Source organism: Culex quinquefasciatus, chromosome 3, assembly GCF_015732765.1.
Source record: "Culex quinquefasciatus strain JHB chromosome 3, VPISU_Cqui_1.0_pri_paternal, whole genome shotgun sequence".
Classification (NCBI taxonomy): Eukaryota; Metazoa; Arthropoda; class Insecta; order Diptera; family Culicidae; genus Culex; species Culex quinquefasciatus.
In genome coordinates this window covers 48,033,699-48,059,486 of record NC_051863.1, presented here as the reverse complement: position 1 = coordinate 48,059,486, position 25,788 = coordinate 48,033,699, and the positions used below count along the sequence as shown (strand labels likewise).

Here is a 25,788-nt window from a genome sequence, read left to right as displayed (position 1 = left end):
TTTTTTTTCAACTTTTCAGCACTTGTGTTACCTTTTGATACTGTTTTGGAGTTTGACAATTATCTTAACGGCAAATAACATGCTAGTGGGGACACAAACGCTTCACTGAAAAAAACCAATTCAATGGGTTGTCGCCAACTTTCGGAATTGCTCATATTTTGGAACTGTCCTCAAGGGTCTACCCAAGGGTTTCCAGCAAGGCCTCAGACTGGCAAATAATTATTTATAATTTTGATTTTTAGCTGATAATTCGGTAATTCATTAATTTTATAGTAATAAATGGTATTCAGAGTAATTCAATTTAATTAATGGGTAATTAATGTAACCATTGAGTAATTAATATAATTAAATATTTTAAAAATTGTAGTTGTTCAACGAATACATGTTTTTTTTGTTAAAAATCTATTATAGCAATAAATAATTTTGCTTTTATTATAAATACGAGTCTCAGAAACTTATTGAGAATTTGCTACGATTCGAATAGAATTTTACCATTTTATAATTAATCCTAAACTTATTTAAACGCAGTAATTTTTAAAGATTTCCTAAAAATTTCAAAATAACTATTTTTGTGTCCGTAGTTAGAATCGGCTTATACTCATAAACTGGAATCAAAATCAGCTTAAAATTCGCATATTTTTCTACATTTTGGTTTTTTCTCAGTTGAACTTCACCTTTTTTTATTTGGATCAAACTTTGTCTATACGTTCCTGATGTCAAGTACAGGGGAAAGACCCGATTTTTTTATTCCACTATCTTTCGTTGTCTTATAAAATTTCGTTGTAAGAAATCGTCAAAACTTTGATCTACTGCCACATTTTTTTCGATTTTTTTTTATTTTTCCCGTGTTTAGGAGGTCATTTTGAGCAACTTTTGTTCTACGAAAAACTTTGTTTTATGTTTTTTTTGTTTCATTTTTAGTTATTTTTTTTTAAATTTGCATTTATCTTGTTTAGTTTATGTCTGTTTTTGGTAGGTTTTGGCCTATTCTACCACCTCCTATCATTACATTTTGCCTATCTAATTTTATAATGTTTTTAAGTCACTTTTTCAATTTTTGCTTGTTTTTCTTAGTTTTTGCTATAAAATGGCACTATTATCATTTAAATTGTACAAAAATGCGTAGAGGCATAGTCTGGGACACTAAAAAATTACTGCATACTTCTTTTTACTTAAAATATAGAAAATGTAAAAAACACTGCCAAAGTTGACCCCTAAAAAAATACAATTTTGAAAACATTGACAAAGTCACTTAAAACAAGTAAAACTTCCTACCCATAAATTTTCAAAAAATTTAAGAGTTCTTTTATCCAATGCTTTTTAAAGATCAAAAATTGGTGGAAAATGGATTTTTGGCGATTTTTCAAAATCGAAGCCCGTCTAAAGGCGGGGTTGGGTTGTTGAGGTATAAAGTTATTATGTAATTAATGTATTTAACTATTTTGACCCAGTAATTTGAGTAATTAATCGACAGACTGGAAATGATAAATTCTTCTTGAAACCCTTAGTTCCACCTGTAATCGGTTTCAGAGTGGCTCAGAGTATGAATGGGTCAAAGAATAAAATCCGGGCTTCCTCGGAGCTACCCCCTAACATCAAAGATTAACCCATCACCAGGTTAAATTCGAAATTTGAGCTAATTCTGACCACGCAATCTCTCCTTCTAACCCCTTGAAGTTTGTATGTGAAAAAATCGCCATAATGTATGGAGAAAGGATCTGCCATGTCTGGCCACGTCATCTTCTCAACATAACCTGTAGCAACCCATTTGATAACCCTCCCCGCTCCTCCCGTTCCAGAATGCGCCGCGCGGCCCATTGGGTGGTGAACCTGCGGTACTTTGACTTTTTCATCATGATCGTCATCTCGCTGTCGTCGATCGCGCTGGCCGCCGAGGACCCCGTCCAGGAGGACGCCCCGCGCAACATCGTGCTCAACAACCTGGATTACGCGTTCACGTGCGTGTTCGCGATCGAACTGCTGCTCAAGCTGATCGATCTGGGCGTGATCCTGCATCCGGGCAGCTACCTGCGAGAGATTTGGAACATCATGGACGCCGTGGTCGTGGGATGCGCCGTCGTCAGCATCGGGTTCGACATCAGCGGTTCGGACGCCGGCGCCGATCTGTCCACGATCAAGTCGCTGCGGGTGCTGCGCGTGCTGCGACCGCTGAAAACCATCAAGCGAGTGCCGAAGCTGAAGGCGGTCTTCGATTGCGTCGTCGGTTCGCTCAAGAACGTCATCAACATCCTGATCGTGTACATCCTGTTTCAGTTCATCTTTGCCGTCATCGCGGTGCAGCTGTTCAACGGCAAGTTCTTCTACTGCACCGACGACAGCAAGCACAACAGCATCGACTGCCAGTGAGTGTCTAACCAACTGACGCTTCAAGTTTGGGTTATAACTGCTTCTTACTTCTTATCGCCTTGCAGAGGATCCTACTTCCTGTTCGACGAAGTGGACGGCCGGCCGCGACCGGAGAAGCGCGAGTGGAAGACGCAGTACTTCAACTACGACAACGTCGCGACCGCCATGTTGACCCTGTTTGCGGTGCAAACCGGCGAAGGATGGCCACAGTAACTAGGCGTTACACAAGCTGGCCAAGCAGGATCACTAATCGTTTTGTTCTATCTCTCTCTTCCCAAACACACAGAGTGCTTCAGAACTCGATGGCAGCTACCTACGAGGACCGGGGACCAATCCAAAACTACCGCATCGAAATGTCCATCTTCTACATCGTGTACTTTGTCGTGTTTCCGTTCTTCTTCGTGAACATTTTCGTTGCCTTGATTATCATCACCTTCCAGGAGCAGGGCGAGGCCGAGCTGCAGGACGGCGAAATCGACAAGAATCAGGTGAGAGATCGAAAAGCTTTGGGCAAAACGTCAATACAGAATGTATCGTTTCCATCCAGAAATCCTGCATCGACTTCACGATCGGAGCGCGCCCGCTCGAGCGGTACATCCCGACGAAGCACTCCGGCTTCAAGTACACCGTGTGGCGCATCATCGTCTCGGCACCGTTCGAGTACTTTATCATGTCACTGATTGTGTTCAATACCCTACTGCTGATGCTGAAGGTGAGTTCCGCGCTCTGAGTGCACGTGTCCGCCCATGCGCGTGGCGTGGCACATGGCCTTTGTGAGGGGTGGTTCCCACAACAAGTAACACGCTACTATTTTCGTGCCTTCTCGCTTCCGCAGTGTCACGACCAGAACAAAAAGCTCGAGAACTTTATGAAGTATCTCAACATGATATTCACCGGGATGTTTAGTGTGGAAACGGTGCTCAAAATAATCGGCTTTGGCGCCAGGGTGAGTTACTCCTCGGTTGGCGAGGCGAAACGACTCAGCAATTCTGATCTTGTACTTCTTCGTTTGCAGAACTTTTTCAAAGATGCTTGGAATGTGTTCGATTTGATTACTGTCATCGGCAGTATAGTGGACGCACTAATTTTGCTTCTTTGGGTAAGACATTCTCGCCACTTCTCAGTGGGTACAGGCCTTTAAATCTCTCCAAAAACTGTAGGAAAATTCCTTCAACGTCGGTTTTCTGCGACTGTTCCGAGCGGCTCGGCTGATCAAGCTGCTGCGCCAGGGTGACACGATTCGTATTCTGCTGTGGACGTTTGTTCAATCCTTCAAAGCACTGCCGTACGTATGTTTGCTGATTGCGATGCTGTTCTTTATCTATGCAATCATCGGGATGCAGGTGGGTGATTGCTGATGAAGTCAGAGAATTTAATTGATCTTATTTTGTGAACTTTTTTTCTCAGGTCTTTGGGAACATAGAGCTAGATCCAGATACTGCCATCAGTCGGCACAACAATTTCAGATCGTTCTTGGACGGTCTGATGTTACTATTTAGGTAAATTTTATTATTTTTCTGGATAAATATTGATTTTAACTCATTGGTATAACTTATGAAGAAAAACAAATGTTTATTGAAAAAAATGTCTTGTGACCCTGCCAACTTAAACTTTTTGACCTATTTTATTATTAATTTTGTATCGATATTTTGAAATTTGTCATGCTAATTTTTTTTAATTTCTTTTTTTTATTTTTATCGTGTTCAGGAGGCTATTTCGAGCATTTTTCAACTTTCTGTTGCTGCAAAAAGTTTAGGTTTTCTTGTGGAAAGTTTTTTTTTCAATATTATGCCCTTTTGAGATGTTAGTCTTGATTAAACAAAATCAAAATATTACTTTCGAAAAGATCGGACAATTTCACGAATGTTTCATATGCTAACATTGAAAACGGAGAGTTGTTTGGGGACCATCCATAAACCACGTGGACACTTTTTTTGGTAATCTCATGACTCCCCCCCCCACATCGTGGACAATTTCCATACAATAACCCCCCCCCCCCTAAAGTGTTTTGGGTGAGACATAGACTACTTGCAACGCGGCTCTACTTTGTTCTAGCTGTTTCATTTTTCAAATAGAACTGAAACAGACCACCCGCAACGCGGAGTTGCAGTTTTATATTTTGAGCAGTATTTTGAAACCGAAATAAAACTGCTCGACGAGTTTGTTTCAAACGTGAGACGATTTGGAACTGGAATAGAATTCAGTTTCAAAAAAAAAAAAGATATATCGATAAATTAAAAGTGAGAGTGTGTGCAACATGGAGTTAAACTTTCTGTGAAGTTGCTGTGAAGATTACCATGGCACTTTGAAAAGTTTAACTCCATGTTGCACGCACACACTCTCACTTTTAATTTCTCGATAGAGATATCCACGTTTTCTTATACACACACACTATGATGCTGTGTTGATAATCATACGCACACAATTAAAAGCATTTTTTGAAACAACATTTAGATAAGCGCGTTGTGAGCATCGTGTTCTAGTTTCATTTCCGCCAGTTCTAAAAATTTAAAACTGCTCGCAATTTGAAACAATAGAGTTATCTAAGGCCGAGCTCACGCACACTAGCACACCATTTGTTTTGCTGGGCGGTACAAAATTTAACCTCAATCTTTTTCGTGTACGTACACGCAATACATGCGCACGTAGATAACTCTATAGAGTTATCTACGTGCGCATGTATTGTGTGTACGTACACGAAAAAAAGTGAGGTTAAATTTTGTACCCGCCAGCAAAACAAATGGTGTGCTAGTGTGTGTGAGATCGGGCTTAGATAGCTCTTTAATAAAACTTCACGCTGCAGACAGTCTGACTGTTTCTTTTTCTTTTATCCGCCGTATCTCAGCAACCAGAGGTCCAATCTTCAATTCTTAGACGAAATTGTAGGAAATTTTCTGAACTTTTCGAAAAAAATATTTTCGGGAATCATGGACACTGTTTAAAAAAAAACAAAAAATCGGAATTTTTTGGACAAAATTAAATTATTAAAAAATATAATATACTTTTGGATTCGATTTTACTTGAATTTTTTTTCCAAAAATTACTATTTAAAAAAAATCATAACTTGTCAGCCAAATGTTGGTCCATACTTCTTTATGGCTTAAAAGATGCCGGGTTTTGTCCCCTAAAACATATAAAAAAAAACAAAATAAAAAAACTGCGGATTTTGAGAAACTATTTTTTTGAAAAAAAAGTTAATTTAAAAATCAGTAATTATTTTTCAGTTAACCTATTTTTTCTGAATAGTCCTTATCAATACCTACAACTTTGCCCAAGACACCGAATCAATCAAAAAAATCCTTGAAAAGTTACAGATTTTCGAATATTTACGTACCATTTTTGTATAAACAGCTGCCAATATTGTATGGAGGTTTGTATGGGTTAACAATAGACACAAAAAGGCTTCTTTGGTGGTAAGGAAGGCCCCCACAAAGTTTGAGCCAAATCAAAAATGGTCGAAATCGGCCGATTTTGTAAAGAATTGCTCAACTACTATCATTCCATATAGAAGTTTGATTATGATTATTGTTGTGCACCTCCTCGACTTAAACTTTAAAATTATTTGTAGTGTCCTAAGAAGCTTCAATATTTTTTAAGTTGGTGCTTACAAGGTATTTTATTGCAATTGTCAGATACAGTTTTAATATTATTTTATATAGTTCAATATTGGTATAAAGCAAATAAACAATATTTTGAAGGATTTATCGTACTTTTTTGCAACGCAGCTTCATGAACTTGTTATATTTGATTTTTTCACATTTTATCAATAATCTTTTCCAGCCCACCTTTTTTGACGTAGACTTACGTCTTTGTCGAAGGTACTGGGGTGTCATTCCAAAAAACCCGGGCCGAAGGCCCTGGATTACTGCGTCATCCGTCAAACGCTTATATCTTCCTTCCCTCTAATCGAATCGATACGATTTATGTTCCATTCGATTCGAAAATTATTCAGCAATTTGCTATAAAACTTTCATTGTTGGCAAAATAGTTTAACTATTGAAACAATTGAATGTTTTAAAATGTTTTCAAAATGCAGAGATTTTGCAAGCAAAATGAGCGCTTCCCACTCACGGACGGGAATGTCAAGTACCTATTTTGAGGGGAAAATCATCTGAGCAACGCGACCGAGTGTCGGTCGCGAAAAAGGAGGAAGTAGCGGGCCGAAATCATACATAAGAACGTGCGCCAGAGCCCATTCCATCATTCACGTCTCAGACGTCGGACCGGCAGCAGCAGCAGCAGCAGCAGGAAAGCTCAGCCCAGAGCAGCAGCAGCAGGAGAGAGACCAGAGCAGCAGCAGGAAAGCTCAGCCCAGAGCAGCAGGAGAGAGACCAGAGCAGCAGCAGCAGGAGAGAGGGACCAGAACTGGAAAAGAAGTGCGCATCGCCTTCTCGTCGTTACCGTCAGCCAGTTGCCTCTCGATGGCCGGACCGTTTGGATCTTTCGTGGTTGCTGTGGTTCGGAGGTGCTTCAATCCCCATCCCTCGTCCCACCCGGGACGAGGCATCAACAAGATGAGGCGCGCGCCTGCTGCCTTCCGCCGAAAAGCCTCTCGTGGGTCAAGCCTTGGTTGTTAAACAATCGGGACATCCAACTAGCTCGTCGCATTCGCGGCGAGCGCTTCTGAAAGATTTACGTCTCATCAAATTCTAGTGTTGAAAGAGTTGCCCTCGTCCCACCCGGGACGAGGCAGCGAGCTAATTTGAATTTAAATTTCAGGAACAAATTTTGGTCTTCGGGGCGACAGATTGCACAGCTTTCTGAGGCTGCTCTCGCCCCCAACCCCTATGCCCCCTCTCCCCTCCCCATTCGGCTCGCTAAAATTCCTTCGTCTCTTTCTTTCCTCTCTTTGCCGTTCGAATGGGTGTTCCTTCCAATATATATAGCTAATTCTTCAAATTAATATATGGAAAACCCACATGTCCACATATCTAAATTTTACGTAAGTCTACGCCATTCCGGTTATGTCTGTGACATAACTACTTTGACTTTTTTGCAATACAATCTGGCCCGCGGGGTCAAAAGGATGGGATCCCTTGTATTACAACTTTGCTGAAGACACCAAATCGATCAAAAACCTCCTTATCACTTACATGTTATCAAATATTCAAATGCCAATTCGGTTTGACCGTAAAATTGTATGAAACCTTGTAAGGAAAATTGATGATGCAAAGAATGCATGGACAGTAAAAAAAAACAAAATCAGCAAGCTAAAAAATGCGAAATTCTCGAGAATTACTCAATAGCAATAAATTAAGATTCTGATGATTTTCTAGAAGTTTCTAAACTTGGTGATCTCAATGAACACTATTTGTGGATTAATTTAATGAATAGCAATGAATTAATTTAATTTCCACTCACATTTTACAGATGTGCAACGGGTGAATCCTGGCCGAACATCATGCTGGCCTGCCTCAAGGGCCGCCCGTGCGACCCACGCGCCAACAAGCCCAACGAAACGTGCGGATCAACGCTCGCCTACGGATACTTTGTGTCCTTCATCTTTTTCTGCTCGTTTCTGGTCAGTGTTCTTTACAAAGCGATTCTTTCCTCTGCTAACTGGTCGTTTTGTTTGCCCCCTCAGATGTTGAACTTGTTCGTCGCCGTCATCATGGACAACTTTGACTACCTGACGCGGGACTCCAGTATTCTGGGCGCGCATCATCTGGACGAGTTCGTCCGGATTTGGGCCGAGTACGATCCGTCTGCGTCGTAAGTTGTGGCTGTGGCAGGGTTTGGGGTGGGCGAGTTGTGTTGACTTGTTTTGTGTTCGTTTTTAGGGGGAAGCTGCACTTTACCGAGATGTTTGACATGCTGAAGAACATGGCACCGCCGTTAGGTTTTGGGAACAAATGTCCGAACCGGTTGGCGTACAAGAAGCTAACCCGGATGAACATGCCCCTGGACGAGGAGGGGCGGGTGAGCTTCACGACTACGCTGTTTGCGCTGATTCGGGAGAACTTGAGCATCAAGATGCGACCTGGTGAGTGTTTTTGGGGGTTGGTTTAGGAGGGTGTTGTTGGCTTGACGAATCGACTGCTTTTCAGCGGAGGAGATGGACCAGGCGGACAGCGAACTGCGGGGGACGATCAAGCAGATTTGGCCAATTCAGGCGAAGAAAATGATCGACCTGTTGGTACCGCCGAAGGACATGCTCAACACGGGCAAGATGACCGTGGGCAAGATCTACGCTGGCATCCTGCTGCTGGAGACGTGGCGAAACAACAAGTGCGTGCAGCTGGAATGCGACGCGCCCGACCTGCAGGACCGCAAGAGCCACGAGATCCAGGAGGCGTACATCGACGATGGCCATCTGCACCCAGGACACGACCACCGGAACGGCCACCACAGGTCACCTAGTATACAGTATGACGTTGATGCATACGAACGTTATTACTTGAACTACCTTCCACATGCGGCCGAACTGTGTAGGTCCCTAGCGAAACTAATCGATTCTTCCATCCAATTTTTTTTGTAGACGTGGTTCAGCGCTAGAGCGGTCACCTAGCCCAAGACATATGCATCACGACATTGGGTTCTCGGAAACGGTGTCCAACGTGGTGGAAATTGCACGTAGGGATCACCTAATTGGTAGGCACCATTATGGGCGCTATAGATACGATAGAGGTATTGTTTGTTGCATTTGCACACTCCTTTCACATTTGTACTTCCATTCCCCACCCGAAACCTTGTACCTATATTTAATTTCCTGAACAAATTCTAAACTAAAAAAAGAAAACAAACGCCACGCGGCCTTCGAGCTGGCTGTGGTTCCAGGCCAGACCGCTAGGAGGACACTCCCGGAACGGAAGGTTTGAAAGTGTTGTTAGATGAGTCAGGAACTCAAATAGTCAAATGTCAACGATCCACTCCAGTCCCCTGTTGTCAGTCAGTCACGCCCATCATCGCTCAAAATCGCCGGTAGTTGATGCAGCATGATGTTTGCCAGTCCCTTTTTCCTAGAGAAAGTTTTGTATTTCGTCCTGTGCACGGGGTGGTGATGTGTGTAGGCAGTGCGTGTGTGTGTGTCTGTCCTCGTAGCTTGTCTGTGCGGGGGTTTAGTCTGTGAACGAGGGACTTGCCAAGTAGATTTGGTTGAATAGTGGTTAGTTATTTTATCTACAGATTGTCAAGAGAAACAGATTGGTCGACGTTTGACAGATCCAAACGCGCTGGACACAAACCGCCCTTTACGCCCAGCAAAAAAAAAACAGTGTTTGCAAGCTCAAAACATACGTTGCCAGTGCCTATCTATTTTGCATCGACCAAACTGTTTCCCTTACAATTTGTAATTTTATCCTATTTTATTTTTGGTATTTTGCTGTTTGCTTGTTTATTCTTTTAAATACTTGATCTACAATTTCAATTTGTTTAAAACAATCAAGCTCTTTTTAAGTCATATTTTTGAAATCTTTTTATTTTGAATAATCTACGGAATTGGGTACTAAAGCCCTATGTCAATTTTTATGTACAACGGTAAAAAACACGATCAAAAACCATTTCTGATCACTTTTTTTTCATATTAAAGCAAGAAAAAAATGACTAGATAACATTTTTTAGATGGATCAACTATGGTCCCCTTGGAACGAGCTGTCAAGTAGGAACTTTTCTGTCAAGAAGGACCGCGAGGTTAATTTTTCCATTTTAAACTCTTTGTGGTCGTATAAAGGGTCAATGTACTCAGAAAAATAAATTTTATCGCTGTAAACAATAATATCAGCAATCTAAGCTTCATTTTAGGACCCAATTGCCGAATCATTTTTAACAATCCTGTTTAATAGCTCGAAAGTTAAAATTTTTGTGTTATTTAAAACATTTAAAACAGTTTTTTTAAAAGGATCGTTTTTCGTTAAATTTTTGTGTACCATCATATATGTTTTAGAATACTTCTCATTAAATCCATCATCTTTGCCGAAGACATAATATCGATAAGATAAGCCATTCGGTTTTTGAATTTTTTTTATTTGATAAGAACGGTTTTTGAATATTTTTAGCGATTTAAGCGTATTCGCAGTTTTTCTCATAGTTTTACGATGTTTTTACTTTTTACATAGATAACTTTTAACCTGTAGGCCAACAAGACGGCCCTTCGGTCTCCTTTTTCATTAGAATGATTGCAAGAAAACTGTTTTTATCGTGTGCTATAAATACAGTATGTAAAAAAGTCTTGGTTTTGATTTATATTTTGCAACAAAGTTGTTTATGAGAGCAAAGTTAATGGTCAAAATAAGTATGAGAATCAATTAATGGCTTGAGTGCATGTAAATAATCATTCGACTTCAAGGAAATAAATATTTTTTTCGAATTTCATATGCTTTCTTTCGAATCGTACTTTCAATCAAAAATTGACCACGGGTAATTTTTGATGAGAATTATAATTTTTTTCATCAAAGTGTTTGGACAGTGAGTAAAATAAATGCATACATCATAACTAGGCTCAGTGATTTTTCACGCTCGAAAATTGCATATTTCACGGGGACCTCAATTTCATAACACCAAATTTTACGCAAATTTCGCGGAACTTGTAAAATGTTAAAATTACTCCGATAATCCTACATTTGAATCACAGAAACTACTTTTTATGCTTCATTATATATTAATCTTCAATAAACTAAAAAATCTTAACTGTATTTGAATGTGACAAGAAAAATATCCTAATTTTCCTAATCCTAATTTTATTTTGAAAGGAAAGGTAGAGCACGCGTATTCTCATTTACTGAACTGCTCTTTTGATAGTCGACTAATAAAGCTAAAAAGTTTCCAGTTACATTTTATTACAGTTCATTTTCCATTTTATTGAATTTCATATCTAAGCAAGATTCAACAATCTTGTCCAGTCAAAATGAGTTAAACTAATTGAATTTTCTGTGACATTTAGCCCATTAAACACATTTTTTAAGGTTTTCAGCTAACTTTACAAAAACAAAATCAAAAATCAATTTGCAAAAATATAATTTTTAACAAAATCGATTTTTTTATTCTAAATGAGAAAAGAAAACAAAAAAAAGTATTTTTTTTAAGTTTCAAGGGAATCATCCACCCAAATAAACAAATATCGTTAAAATTAAACAGGACTAAGACAAAAATTTGATATGTTTTTAAAATGTGATTCTAAAGATAAAAAAATACTCTTTAATTTATTTTGAATAAAACAAAGCTAGATACATTTGATTTCTTTCAAAACTATAGTTTTAAATAAAATAGCAGTGAAATTTTTAATACAGCGAATGAAAATATTACTAAATTTAGTAAGTTTCTAAAAAAACTAGAAAATCAGAACATTTCTTCAAATGGTTCATATCAACTTGACTTACATATATATTCAAGCATTTTAATTGAAAACTAATATAATTTAATTTAACAGTCTTTATGGGTGAAATTAAGTTGTTATTTAAAAAATATTTGAGAAAATTGATAAATTTCACAAATTTTACACCGTCCACGAAATCGTCAAAAATCACCAACCCTATATTAGTAATTAAACCAGAGTACTCACTCGCTTAATTCTACAGAAGTTCATAAGAATATTTTTATTCCTTTTTGAGTTTGATAAGTTATTGCGAGAAAAATCGTTACATTTTCACACAGACATAGAATTTTACGTGATTTTGCGGAAAAAAGCCAAATTTCGCGAATTTCACGCTGTCCGCGATATCGTGAAATTTCACCAACCCTATTCATAACCATAAAATTGCGTTGGAACTTGCCTCAGTGACCAGTTTGATAGAGTGTGATTAAGATTAACATTGACAAAATGAGGTGAAATAAAATAAAAACATGCACAATTTATGTTTTTCATGACAATGTGGGGCTGGAAGAAGAACTTTTTTTCTTAATTTCTTCTTCTTCCCTCACTCCCATATGTCTTCGAAAAAAATCGGGGCTACGGGCTTGATAGTCAGCATTATTTTCTCAACTAATTCTAAGCATGCTTTTTGTATTGTTTTTTTTCTTAATTTCAACAGGTTCGTCGCTTAACTTTTGTTCTTCTTAGTTGAAATTCCTCGTTCACAGAGTAAAACACCAAGTGTCAAAATCAAAGCCCAACGGCAAGCTACCCCACCCCGTTTGTCAAGTTCTAACCTAGTTAAATGTAGCGTTTACTAACTCAGTTACGACTGAGTATTTGCTCGTCTTTGCCTTAGCTAGTGGTATAGTATTTTATCAGCCAACACCACCAGCATGTAATTTAGTAGCTAATCACACACACCAACATACAAATCGAGAATCGTTCGTTCAAACCGTCCCCGTCCCCCACCACCACTAGCGCCCATGTGTTTCGGCCAGGTGGGGCTCAAAGACCTAGCGACAGAAAAAAAGGTTTGCCACCGTGGCCAACCTTGCCGAGGCACGCCAAGATTTTTCTTTAATCTACACACACACAAGTTTTAAAATATTAGCGCTGCATGTGCCCAACCACTGCCTAGCAGTAGCGTGTCCCCCACGTGCTCTGAACTCAGCGCTCGCTAGTGGTCGAAAGCCCAAAAACCAGAGGAAATGAATATAGATACACACATACACACAAACATACAGAAACACTCACAGAATTACTCTTACAACTACACTCACACTTACAAGTACCCGATCACGCCCTACATCACGCCAACATACACACTAAAAAACAACTATAAACTAACAAACAAAAAATAAACAAAAATACTCGAAATCTTGAAAAACATAAGGTTCCTGGTCCGTAGCCACAAGCCCTGCGCATTCGCCTTCGCCCACACGGCTGGACACCCAGATTAGTGCCCACCACCGGTACAACCGAAGGATACACCCGTACGGGACGACCAGCCTGTGCCAGCGGTCCCGATCGCCGAGCCCGGCCCGGCTCCAGGAGCTGCGGGAACGAGAGCGCGAACGCTACCACCGGGAGGAAGTTGGTAAGAGATCTTCGTGTCCTGAAACATCAGGAAAACTGGCAACACTGACCCCATTCGGGACCGAGAAAACTCACACCTTTTTCTTCCTTGCAGTGTCCCGCCCGTACATCCAGCACACTTATCCAGTATTACAATCACACAGAGATTTCGGAAGAAGACTGCCACCAAGACCAATTAAACCCACGACACTACAGTTAAAGTCGACTAATATTAATTTTCCCCGTCTTAACACTAGCCCTACGCATGTAAGTACGATCCGTGTTGGGGTGAATCGTTTTGATTTCGTCGAAAGCCGAAAGGTTAGCCAAATTGGACTTCACGTCTAATCGGAAGATTTCTGGAAACCTGAGTAAGGTACATTACATTTACTAGCTGATAGCCTATATGACCATCAAGCTAAAAACTCATATCATAGTCTTTTATGATCTAGAATTACAAGCATGTCCTGATCTGGAATGTCAATTGAATTACCGTAATATCAAAATACAGTCAAACCTCTTTTTACGCGATCTCCTTTTGCGCGGAATCTTTTTACGCGGTATTTTTTACGCGAAGAATTAAAAATAGCGAACCGATTTCAAGCAGTCGGAAGTCTTAACCATTATGGTCATATCTTCCTGTTCAACGGGGACAAAAATCGGGGTTTTCACCATCGGTAGCTTCAGTGACCTACGGATACTCTGCATCATATTGGGATGTTCTGAATCACTAAGAACTTTCGGAAGCTACGAAGTGAATACCTATCTGTTCAACGGGTGTCTGTACCGGTGTATTCACCATCAATGTAGCTTCAGGTAGCTTCAGTGGACCACGATGGACACTCTGAGGCATGTTGGATTGTTTTGGGTCTTCAAGGAACTCCCGGAAGTCATGGCCTGGTTATCAACCTGATCAACGGGGTCTAAATGGTTATATTAACCATCGGTATAACTTCAGGTAGATTCAGTGGACGACGATGGGCAACCTGCGACAAGTTGGATGGTTTTGGGTTATCTAGGAACTCCTGGAAGTCATGGCCTGGATATCTACGGGGGTCTAAATGGCTATATTAACCATCGGTATAGATTCGGGTAGCTTCAATGGACCAAAACGGGCATTCTGCGGCATGTTGGATCGTTTTGGGTTATCTAGGAACTCCTGGAAGTCATGGCCTTGATATCTACCCAATCGTAAAAAAGGTTTGACTGGGATGACTCAAAACAATCCAACAAGCCGCAGAATGCCCGTCTTGGTCCACTGAAGCTACCCGAATCTATACCGATGGTTAATATAGCCATTTAGACCCCCGTTGACCAGGTAGATATCAAGGCCATGACTTCCAGGAGTTCCTGGATGACCCAAAACAATCCAACATGCCGCAGTGATTCCAGCGTGGTTCACTGAAGCTATCTGAAGCTATACCGTTGGTTGATATAGCCTTTTAGACCCCCGTTGATCAGGTTGATATCCAGGCCATGACTTCCGGGAGTTCCTTGATGACCCACACCAAAATACCAAAAAATCAAAAATCTAAATACCAAAATAACAAAATTAAGCAATTCTCTACCAAAACCGGAAATGGATTTTATTTGTATTTTTTGATTTGGCTCAAACTTTGTGGGGGCCTTCCCTATGACCAAATAAGCTATTTTGTGTCATTGGTTCACCCATACAAGTCTCCATACAATTTCGGCAGCTGTCCATACAAAAATGGTATGTAAATATTCAAACAGCTGTAACTTTTGAGTGAATTTTCTGATCAATTTGGTGTCTCCGGCAAAGTTGTAGGTATTTTTGAGGACTTTTGAGGAAAAAAAATAGGTACACGTAAAAAAAAATTTGCAGATTTTTTAATCAACTTATTTTTCACTAAAACTCAACTTCCCAAAATACGTATTTTTTTATTTTCGAGATTTTTTGATATGTTTTAGGGGACAAAAATCCGCAACTTTTGAGCCATAGAGAAACATGGTAAAAAAATCTGCCGCCGAGTTATGAATTTTTGAAAAAATAGTGATTTTTGGAAAGAATCGAAGTTTCATGCAAAAACAAGTTTGACATTATTTTTTAATGCAAAATTGAATTTGCAATCGAAAAGTACTTTACAGATTTTTTGATAAAGGGCTCCGTTTTCAAGATATAGCCAACGAAAGTTTGATTTTAGCGAAATATTTGCAGTTTTTCAATTTTTAAAAATAGTGACCATGAGTTACCATTTCTAAAAATATTGTTTTTGAAAAGTTCAGAAAATTTGCTATAAAATTGTCTAAGAGACATTGAAGATTGGACCTCGGGTTGCTGAGATAGAGCCGCTTTAAGAAAAAGAAACACGGAAATTGAAGTTTTCTTAGTCTCATCAAAACAACCCACCATTTTATAGTGACCATATCTCAGCAACGAATGGTCCGATTTTCAATGTTAATACATGAAAAATTCGTAAAATTTTTCGATCTTTTCGAAAAAAATACTTTGAAATTTTTTAAATCAAGACTAGCATTTTAAATGGGCGTAATTTTCAATGTTTGGCCCTTTTAAAAATTCATAACTCGGCGGCAGATTTTTTGACCATGTTTCTCTATGGCTCAAAAGTTGCGGATTTTTGTCACCTAAAACATATCAAAAAATTTCGAACATCAAAAATACATATTTTGGGAAATTGAGTTTTAGTGAAAAACTTACTTAATCCACCTATGTGGTTGGCGCCTTCCTCACTTTTTACCAACATTTGGTGATATGATGGGTTTGGACACCAATTCCATCTATTTCTCAATAAAAAAAAATACACAAATGTCACTTAAGCGGTCATAACTTGAGACTGAACGTTGCCAGATCTTCAAACCTAACCAATGATGGGTCGGATGATGGATCCGGACACAGTTTACATAAATTTAAGTGAGATCCGGCTTCAAAAAAGTACATAAATATCATTTAAGTGGTCATATCTCGAGACAGGGTTGCCAGATCTTCAATGTTTTGGACTCATTGGAAAGGTCTTTTGGTTAACTAACTAACGATGGGTTGGATGATGGATCCGGACATAGTTTACATACATTTAAGTGAGATCCGGCTTTAAAAAAGTACATAAATATCACTTAAATGGTCATAACTTGAGACAGGGTTGCCAGATCTTCAATGTTGTGGACTCATTGGAAAGGTCTTTTAATAAACTAACTAACGATGGGTCGGATGATGGATCCGGACATAGTTTACATACATTAAAGTGAGATCCGGCTTCAAAAAAGTACATAAATATCACTTAAATGGTCATAACTTGAGACAAAGTTGCCAGATCTTCAATGTTTTGGACTCATTGGAAAGGTCTATTGGTTACCTAATTAACGATGGGTTGGATGATGGATCCGGACATAGTTTACATACATTTAAGTGAGATCCGGCTTTAAAAAAGTACATAAATATCACTTAAGTGGTCATAACTTGAGACAGGGTTGCCAGATCTTCAATGTTTTGGACTCATTGGAAAGGTCTTTTAATAACCTAACTAACGATGGGTCGGATGATGGATCCGGACATAGTTTACATACATTAAAGTGAGATCCGGCTTCAAAAAAGTACATAAATATCACTTAAGTGGTCATATCTCGAGACAGGGTTGCCAAATCTTCAATGTTTTGGACTCATTGGAATGATCTTTTGATTACCTAACCAACGATGAGTCGGATGATGGATCCGGACACAGTTTACATGCATTTAAGTGAGATCCGGCTTCAAAAAAGTACATAAATATCACTTAAATGGTCATAACTTGAGACAAAGTTGCCAGATCTTCAATGTTTTGGACTCATTGGAAAGGTCTTTTAATAACCTAACTAACGATGGGTCGGATGATGGATCCGGACACAGTTTACATAAATTTAAGTGAGATCCGGCTTCAAAAAAGTACATAAATATCATTTAAGTGGTCATATCTCGAGACAGGGTTGCCAGATCTTCAATGTTTTGGACTCATTGGAAAGGTCTTTTGGTTAACTAACTAACGATGGGTTGGATGATGGATCCGGACATAGTTTACATACATTAAAGTGAGATCCGGCTTCAAAAAAGTACATAAATATCACTTAAATGGTCATAACTTGAGACAAAGTTGCCAGATCTTCAATGTTTTGGACTCATTGGAAAGGTCTATTGGTTACCTAATTAACGATGGGTTGGATGATGGATCCGGACATAGTTTACATACATTTAAGTGAGATCCGGCTTTAAAAAAGTACATAAATATCACTTAAGTGGTCATAACTTGAGACAGGGTTGCCAAATCTTCAATGTTTTGGACTCATTGGAAAGGTCTTTTAATAACCTAACTAACGATGGGTCGGATGATGGATCCGGACACAGTTTACATGCATTTAAGTGAGATCCGGCTTCAAAAAAGTACATAAATATCACTTAAATGGTCATAACTTGAGACAAAGTTGCCAGATCTTCAATGTTTTGGACTCATTGGAAAGGTCTTTTGATAACCTAACTAACGATGTGTCGGATGATGGATTCGGACATAGTATACATACATTTAAGTGAGATACGGCGTCAAAAAAGCACATTAATATCATTTAAGTGGTCATATCTCGAGACAGGGTTGCCAGATCTTCAATGTTTTGGACTCATTGGAAAGGTCTATTGGTTACCTAACTAACGATGGGTTGGATGATGGATCCGGACATAGTTTACATACATTTAAGTGAGATCCGGCTTTAAAAAAGTACATAAATATCACTTAAGTGGTCATAACTTGAGACAAAGTTGCCAGATCTTCAATGTTTTGGACTCATTGGAAAGGTCTTTTGATAACCTAACTAACGATGGGTTGGATGATGGATCCGGACATAGTATACATACATTTAAGTGAGATCCGGCTTCAAAAAAGTACATTAATATCATTTAAGTGGTCATATCTCGAGACAGGGTTGCCAGATCTTCAATGTTTTGGACTCATTGGAAAGGTCTTTTGGTTAACTAACTAACGATGGGTTGGATGATGGATCCGGACATAGTTAACATACATTTAAGTGAGATCCGGCTTTAAAAAAGTACATAAATATCACTTAAGTGGTCATAACTTGAGACAGGGTTGCCAGATCTTCAATGTTTTGGACTCATTGGAAAGGTCTTTTAATAAACTAACTAACGATGGGTCGGATGATGGATCCGGACATAGTTTACATACATTAAAGTGAGATCCGGCTTCAAAAAAGTACATAAATATCACTTAAATGGTCATAACTTGAGACAAAGTTGCCAGATCTTCAATGTTTTGGACTCATTGGAAAGGTCTTTTGATAACCTAACTAACGATGGGTCGGATGATGGATCCGGACATAGTTTACATACATTAAAGTGAGATCTGGCTTCAAAAAAGTACATAAATATCACTTAAGTGGTCATATCTCGAGACAGGGTTGCCAAATCTTCAATGTTTTGGACTCATTGGAATGATCTTTTGATTACCTAACCAACGATGAGTCGGATGATGGATCCGGACACAGTTTACATGCATTTAAGTGAGATCCGGCTTCAAAAAAGTACATAAATATCACTTAAATGGTCATAACTTGAGACAAAGTTGCCAGATCTTCAATGTTTTGGACTCATTGGAAAGGTCTTTTGATAACCTAACTAACGATGGGTCGGATGATGGATCCGGACATAGTATACATACATTTAAGTGAGATCCGGCTTCAAAAAAGTACATTAATATCATTTAAGTGGTCATATCTCGAGACAGGGTTGCCAGATCTTCAATGTTTTGGACTCATTGGAAAGGTCTATTGGTTACCTAACTAACGATGGGTTGGATGATGGATCCGGACATAGTTTACATACATTAAAGTGAGATCCGGCTTCAAAAAAGTACATAAATATCACTTAAGTGGTCATATCTCGAGACAGGGTTGCCAAATCTTCAATGTTTTGGACTTATTGGAATGATCTTTTGATTACCTAACCAACGATGAGTCGGATGATGGATCCGGACACAGTTTACATGCATTTAAGTGAGATCCGGCTTCAAAAAAGTACATAAATATCACTTAAATGGTCATAACTTGAGACAAAGTTGCCAGATCTTCAATGTTTTGGACTCATTGGAAAGGTCTTTTGATAACCTAACTAACGATGGGTTGGATGATGGATCCGGACATAGTATACATACATTTAAGTGAGATCCGGCTTCAAAAAAGTACATTAATATCATTTAAGTGGTCATATCTCGAGACAGGGTTGCCAGATCTTCAATGTTTTGGACTCATTGGAAAGGTCTTTTGATTACCTAACCAACGATGGGTCGGATGATGGATCCGGACATAGTTTTCATATAGATAAGTGAGATCCGGCATCAAAATTCCAGCACCTGATTCGCAACTCTGACACTTTTTTATACGTAACTTTTGAACTACTTATCGAATCTTCAAAAAATTCAATAGTGCAGTATGGGGCACCAAAACAAATCGAATGCAACTTGTTTGACTCAAATCGGATCAGCCAGTGCCGAGAAAACTTGGCAAGAATTTTGAGCACCAAGGGGAATACGCACACACATACACACACACACACAGACATTTGTTCAGTTTTCGATTCTGAGTCGATAGGTATACATAAATATAGGTCTACGAGCTGTTTTTCAAAAGTTCATTTTTCGAGCAGGATTATAGCCTTACCTCAGTGAGGAAGGCAAAAAAAGTTGATTTTAAAAATCTGCAAATTTTTTTTCCGAGTACCTATTTTTTTCTCAAAAGTCCTCAACAATACCTACAACTTTGCCGAAGACACCAAATTGATCAGAAAATTCACTCAAAAGTTACAGCTGTTTGAATATTTACATACCATTTTTGTATGGACAGCAGCCAAAATTGTATGGAGACTTGTATAGCTTATTTGGTCATAGGGAAGGCCCCCACAAAGTTTAAGTCAAATAAAAAAAATACAAAAAATAAAAATGGTCGAAATCGGCCGATTTCGTAGAGAGTTGCTCAATTCCAAAATACAAAAAAAAACAACAAAAACACCAAAATATTAAAACGTCAAAATTCCTAAAAACCAAAACACCAAAATACCACTTAATACCAAAATAACAACATACCAAAATACCACAAACCAAAATACCAAAAAAAAAAACTGAAATTACAAAATACTTAAATACCAAAATGTACACAAAAATACCAAAATATATCAAAATACAAGCACATCAAAATACCAATATCCAATTATTCAGTACTAAAATAACAAAATACCAAAAAAAAAACAACAACAAAAATACCAAAATATTAAAACGTCAAAATGTCAAAATACCAAAACACCAAAATATCACTAGTTACCAAAATAGGTACCAACATACCGAAAGACCACAAACCAAAAAACTAAAATTACAAAATACCGAGATAAACAAAAATACCAAAATATATCAAAATACCAAAACACCAAAATACCAAAAATAAAAACAAAATTCTAAATACCAAAATACCAAAAAATAAACAACAAAAATACCAGAATATTAAAACGTCAAAATGCCAAAATACCAAAATACCAAAACACCAAAATACTACTAAATACCAAAATACCAAAATATATATAAACATCAATACACCAAAATACCAACATACCAAAAATCTAAATACCAAAATAACAAAATACCAAAAAAAACAAAAATATTAAAATATTAAAACGTCAAAATACCGAACCACCAAAATACAAAAAAAAAAGATAAAAAAAAGAAAGAATTACAGACAATCTCGTTCTAGAAAATGCCATTCTTCATTCGTGTAGTTCCTTTTGGCAACACCGTTGGCCGTCGACGAAATGAAGAACCTGTTAGGGAGCGCTCTTTCATTACGTAACGCAGTTGGGGTGTCGAAGGCCGTGTTACGCTCTATACAAAATTTTGAAAATGGGGGGTGAGGGGGTCTAAAATCATATTTTATTTGCGTTACGTAATAAAAGAACGCTCCCATTAACCGCCACCCAACCCAACCTCCCCTTCAGCCCGTCTTTCCACAGCAGAGTCTGCATCTATCGCTAAACACCCACTCGCTGCCATACGGTGTTCATTCGTTGCCCAACTCGCGGGGCGAAATCGCGCGGGATCCCCGCATCTACCACCACACGGAGAGCGAACGGGACCGGGAGCGGGACCGGCTGCGGGAGCGCGAGCGGGACTACGACTCGCGGTACGTGTTCCGGGACACCGAGCGGGAGCTGTTCGAGATCGAGCGCGAGCTGGAACGGGCGCGGGACTCCGCCCGGGACACCGAGTACGAGAGGTTAGTTGGTCAGCTGGGAAGGGGAGAGGGGGTTTAACGATTGGTAAGAATAGTATGACGATAGGGTGACTGGAAGGTTTTTTTCAATATCTCGTTTTAAAATCATCACTTCTCATAGAAATTTCAAAAATAGATATTGATCTTTATAACAAGATGAATACTGGCCTTATTTAACAAAAAAAATCCAATAAATTAATGATATTCAACATGCACAGTAATTTTTTTTCTAAAATTCTAAAGTATAATTTTCGGAGGTTGAATACTACCTCTTTTATGGTGTATTTTTACTTCAATTGAGACTGCATGTGACATTAAACCAGAAAAGTGGTAAACTTAAATTAAAATTACACATTTTCGGAAGCTAAATTACACATTAATTCTAACATAAAAGATGTATCCATTACCAGATGTAACATTACTAAGATTTTGTTTTACCTGTGTAAAGTCCGGGTCCGGTGGCGTAGTGGTTAGCGTGGTAGCCTCTCACCCCAGCAGGCCTGGGTTCAATCCCAGACGGACCAGGTGGCATTTTTCGAGACGAGATTTGCCTGATCACGCCTTCTATCGGATGGGGAAGTAAAACGTCGGTACATTTGCTTAAAAGAGGTTTTGGGTGACTCACCACACATAACCTTCTGACGTCTACACTGCCGTTCTACGCATTATTGTCCCATGTTCAAAAAAGTGCAACTGAGTGAAACGCAATTTTTTTGAAATTTTTCGACCGTTTTTTGTGCTTCTACGCATAATTGTTTCTTGGAACCCTATTCACCCCATATGTCCCTTATCATCCCAGTAAGCAGTTTATCACTCCTATTTGTAATCCTCCTCTGTAATCCTCCCGCCCGTGGGGATCAATCGGACCGCGCACTGGATTCACAATCCAGAGGTCGCCGGTTCGAATCCCGCGGCGGGCGCTCTAAAATTCTTTGTGTAAATATGGGTATTCGGCGCCGTCGCTCCGTGCCATACTTTCATACACTTAGGAGCCCAGGGCGGCGAAGTCCTTGTAGATAAAAAGGAAGACACTAGTGGTTGGTACTAGCAATGGTGGCCGACAGCTATAAAGTCAACTTCGTTTTTGTAATCCTCTTGCTATACAATAGGTAAACAAGACACAATACTTCGTAAAACTGATAATTTCGTGAACGAAAATATTGCTTATTGCGAGATAAAATCACGTTTCTCCTTCGCTGTGACTGATTGGAGATTATAGCCGCCTTACTTCCGCAGTGTAAAAATCAGCAAATTGAACTGAAATTCTACGTTGATTTGGCTGTCAACTTGATTTGTTTTGAATATTTTCCAAAAAGTCAGCTGAAAACTCAAGGCAACCTTTGACAACAGCCAAAAATTTGTTCTGCGGCTGTCATGCGGCTGTCATGCGATCATTATCTTGCGGTCGTATCACCGCGCGTGAACTCTAATTATTGACGCCCGCGATAATACTTGGTGGGACAATTATGCGTAGAAGTTCAACGATGGGACAAACATACTTGGTGTTGTTTTCAATCAATTTCCGAAAAAGTACTAGATTTTGTATGTGTTTTTCGAAAAGTAAACGTCAACCTAAAAATGACAAAAAGTCAGAATCGACCAAAAATGATATGGGACAATTATGCGTAGAACGGCAGTACACTGAAATAAAAAAGTACCAAATTCCCAAATTCTAGGAGTTTTGGCTCATTTCCTTATTTAGAAACTGTGTTTTATTGGAATACATAATAAGCAAAGGAGGCAAAATTCCTAGAATTTAGGAATTTGGTACTTTTTTTATTTCAGTATAGAAATTAGCAGAAACTTGCAACAGAGACCTCAAAAGACGCGGGGATCGTTAAAGATTGCTTAGCTTGTGTAAAGTTTAAAATGTCAATAGTTTGAGATCTATAATCAAATTCTTGATAATTTTAAAAACAAATTCAAAAGAAGATTTTATTTTTCCGAACCAGTCGTACATTTATCCAACTAGGTTCACCGAAAAAAAAAGTTTTTGTAACTCCCTCCCCCCTTTAAAATCGACCCGAAAAATCAGGGGCAAGTGCTCTTAAATTTACACAAAAAGGTATAGAATGACAAATCTTTTAACAACAATATATGTTTTAACCGAAGCCTTTTCTTGTAATTTGTGTTCAGAACATGATTTTTTACTGCGCAAAATTAACAAATCAAACAGGTTTCATTGATATTTTCTGAAAGAAAAGCTCGATTCTTTTATTTCGTAACGCAAATAGAGTTTCCGGGTGCAAAGAGAATCGAGTAAATCTATTAAAGGAAAAGGTTTCAAAATAACCTTCAAAACAGCTAATAAAATACCAATGTTTTAAAAAAAAAAATTAAAATTCAATCTTTTTAGTATGAGTAGGGCTAGCGAATTTTTACGGCAAAAAAATCAAAACGGAATTTCACGGTACTCCAAAAACTGCTCAAATAAACGTCAAAATTGTAGTTTATGCAACAAGTTGCAAAAAGAGGATTTTTTCAGCACGAGTCGTACATTTATCCAACGAGGTTCACCGAGTTGGATAAATACGACGAGTGCTGAAAAAATCAAGTTTTGCAACGAGTTCCATACAACATTTTTTGCAATTCCGAAAAACACCAATTGAGTGAAATTTTAAATCAAATTTTCATGTATTTTGTCAATAAATCGTTCAAATAAAAAAAAATGTTGAAAAGTGATACTTTTTGAAACAAGTGCTGAAAAGTTCAACTTTTCAGCACCCATTTCAGTGCTGAAAAGTAGAACTTTTCAGCATTTATTTTGAAAAGTGTTACTATTCGATTCTTTTATTTTTGGTACAGAAAAGTAGGCTGTTTCGACGTTTTAGAATGACAGGAAAAGGAAGTATTTTCACGACGGAATTGCGAAAAATATGTTTTAGCATAATTATGAACATAAAAGTGTCCCAAAAGTTTGCAGTGGATCTAAATACAAAATAAAAACCCCTGACATAAATTATTTATTTGAAAAAAAAAGTAGTATTGGATTAACTTGGGAAATTTGAAAGAATTTCCGTCAGTTGAATTTATGACTCAGATATTAAAATTATATTGAGATTTTATAAAATTAAATTGCTAAAATACCTCCAAAACGAAGCACGCCCTAAACCTCTAATTCATGAAAACTAGTACAAAAAATTACAATTTTCGTCGATTTTCGCGAAAACCACTTTTTTCAAAAAATCATTACTCCCCGATTTCAACCGATTTTAGCTGTATTCTACGCAAATGAAAGGTGATTAGTTGGCCTTTCAAATAAGAATAGTAAGAAGTTTCAAAAATCCAGCCTAACATATGAAAAAGTCGTATTGAACTTTGAAATGCTGTTTTGACGGTGTCTGGACCAAAGAGCCCATGTCTGAAAATATTTTTATGGAATTTCTCGGACAATTTTACATAACATACTAAAAATGGGAGGAGTTCATTAATAGGATTTTGAGATATGATTTTTTAAAAATAAAATCCGTGTTTTTCAACGCACCGCGCGCAAAAATGGAAAAATGTCGAAAACGGGAAAAAATCATTTTTTTTCACTAAAACAGCAATAACTTTAAAATTTTAGCGATGACATATACATGAATACCAAACACCAAATTTTCGTAATTGAAAGACGCAACTTCTTTGAAAGGCCAACTTATCACGGTTCATTTGCGTCTAAGACAGCACAAATCGGTTATCATAGTGGGGAGCTATGATTTTTTGAAAAAAGTGTTTTTTGCGAAAATCGACGAAAATTGTCATTTTTTGGACCATCCTAACACGAAACAGGTCACCCTAATGGCCAAACCAAAAAAATCAGGGTTTTATTATTTCGGCCAGGGAACCCCCAGAAAAAAATTGGGCCCGATCCGAGCACTTTTGTTCTTTTCCATGCTGTTTTCGTGGAGAATTGCTGTATATATGTGGCCTGTGGGTGTGGCGATTTATCAATTGAAAATTTCAAATTTCGTTGAATTTTACGGTATTTAGCAAAGTTTACAGACAAGGGCGAATTCCATAAATTACGCTACTTCCATGAAATCACGAAAAGTCACTAGCTCTAAACATGAGTGTCAGACGAAGCGAATGATTTTTTTAACAATGGCAGAATATTTTGTGATAACAAACGAAAGAATTTTCACAAACATATTTGAACAAGGGTCAAATTAAGCCGAAATTCCAATGACTTTCAAAATTTTGCAATTTTTTGTATAATACACTGCAATTTACACAAAATACCCATTTAAAATTTTAAATTATTAAACAAAACAATCGTTATCCATTCACGTTCATTTTCATTGTCTTCA

The 25,788-nt window shown here is 38.2% G+C and overlaps 1 protein-coding gene across 3 annotated transcripts in view; it reads left to right on the top strand.

Moving 5' to 3' along the window:
- LOC6036938 (voltage-dependent calcium channel type A subunit alpha-1) overlaps positions 1–25,788 on the top strand; it is a 72,143-nt gene that overhangs the window by 44,924 nt on the left and 1,431 nt on the right. Inside the window, exons 10-25 of one of the 3 annotated variants that reach the window (XM_038260987.1) lie at positions 1,800–2,363; positions 2,433–2,576; positions 2,654–2,855; positions 2,915–3,079; positions 3,203–3,313; positions 3,383–3,466; positions 3,528–3,710; positions 3,775–3,866; positions 7,738–7,888; positions 7,952–8,079; positions 8,148–8,350; positions 8,415–8,733; positions 8,846–8,994; positions 13,050–13,253; positions 13,347–13,498; positions 21,225–21,502. In XM_038260987.1, coding sequence (XP_038116915.1) covers positions 1,800–2,363; positions 2,433–2,576; positions 2,654–2,855; positions 2,915–3,079; positions 3,203–3,313; positions 3,383–3,466; positions 3,528–3,710; positions 3,775–3,866; positions 7,738–7,888; positions 7,952–8,079; positions 8,148–8,350; positions 8,415–8,733; positions 8,846–8,994; positions 13,050–13,253; positions 13,347–13,498; positions 21,225–21,502 — 3,129 coding nt within the window. The remainder of the gene's footprint in view (positions 1–1,799; positions 2,364–2,432; positions 2,577–2,653; positions 2,856–2,914; positions 3,080–3,202; positions 3,314–3,382; positions 3,467–3,527; positions 3,711–3,774; positions 3,867–7,737; positions 7,889–7,951; positions 8,080–8,147; positions 8,351–8,414; positions 8,734–8,845; positions 8,995–13,049; positions 13,254–13,346; positions 13,499–21,224; positions 21,503–25,788) is intronic. The other 2 variants (XM_038260989.1, XM_038260988.1) reach the window with 2 other exon arrangements.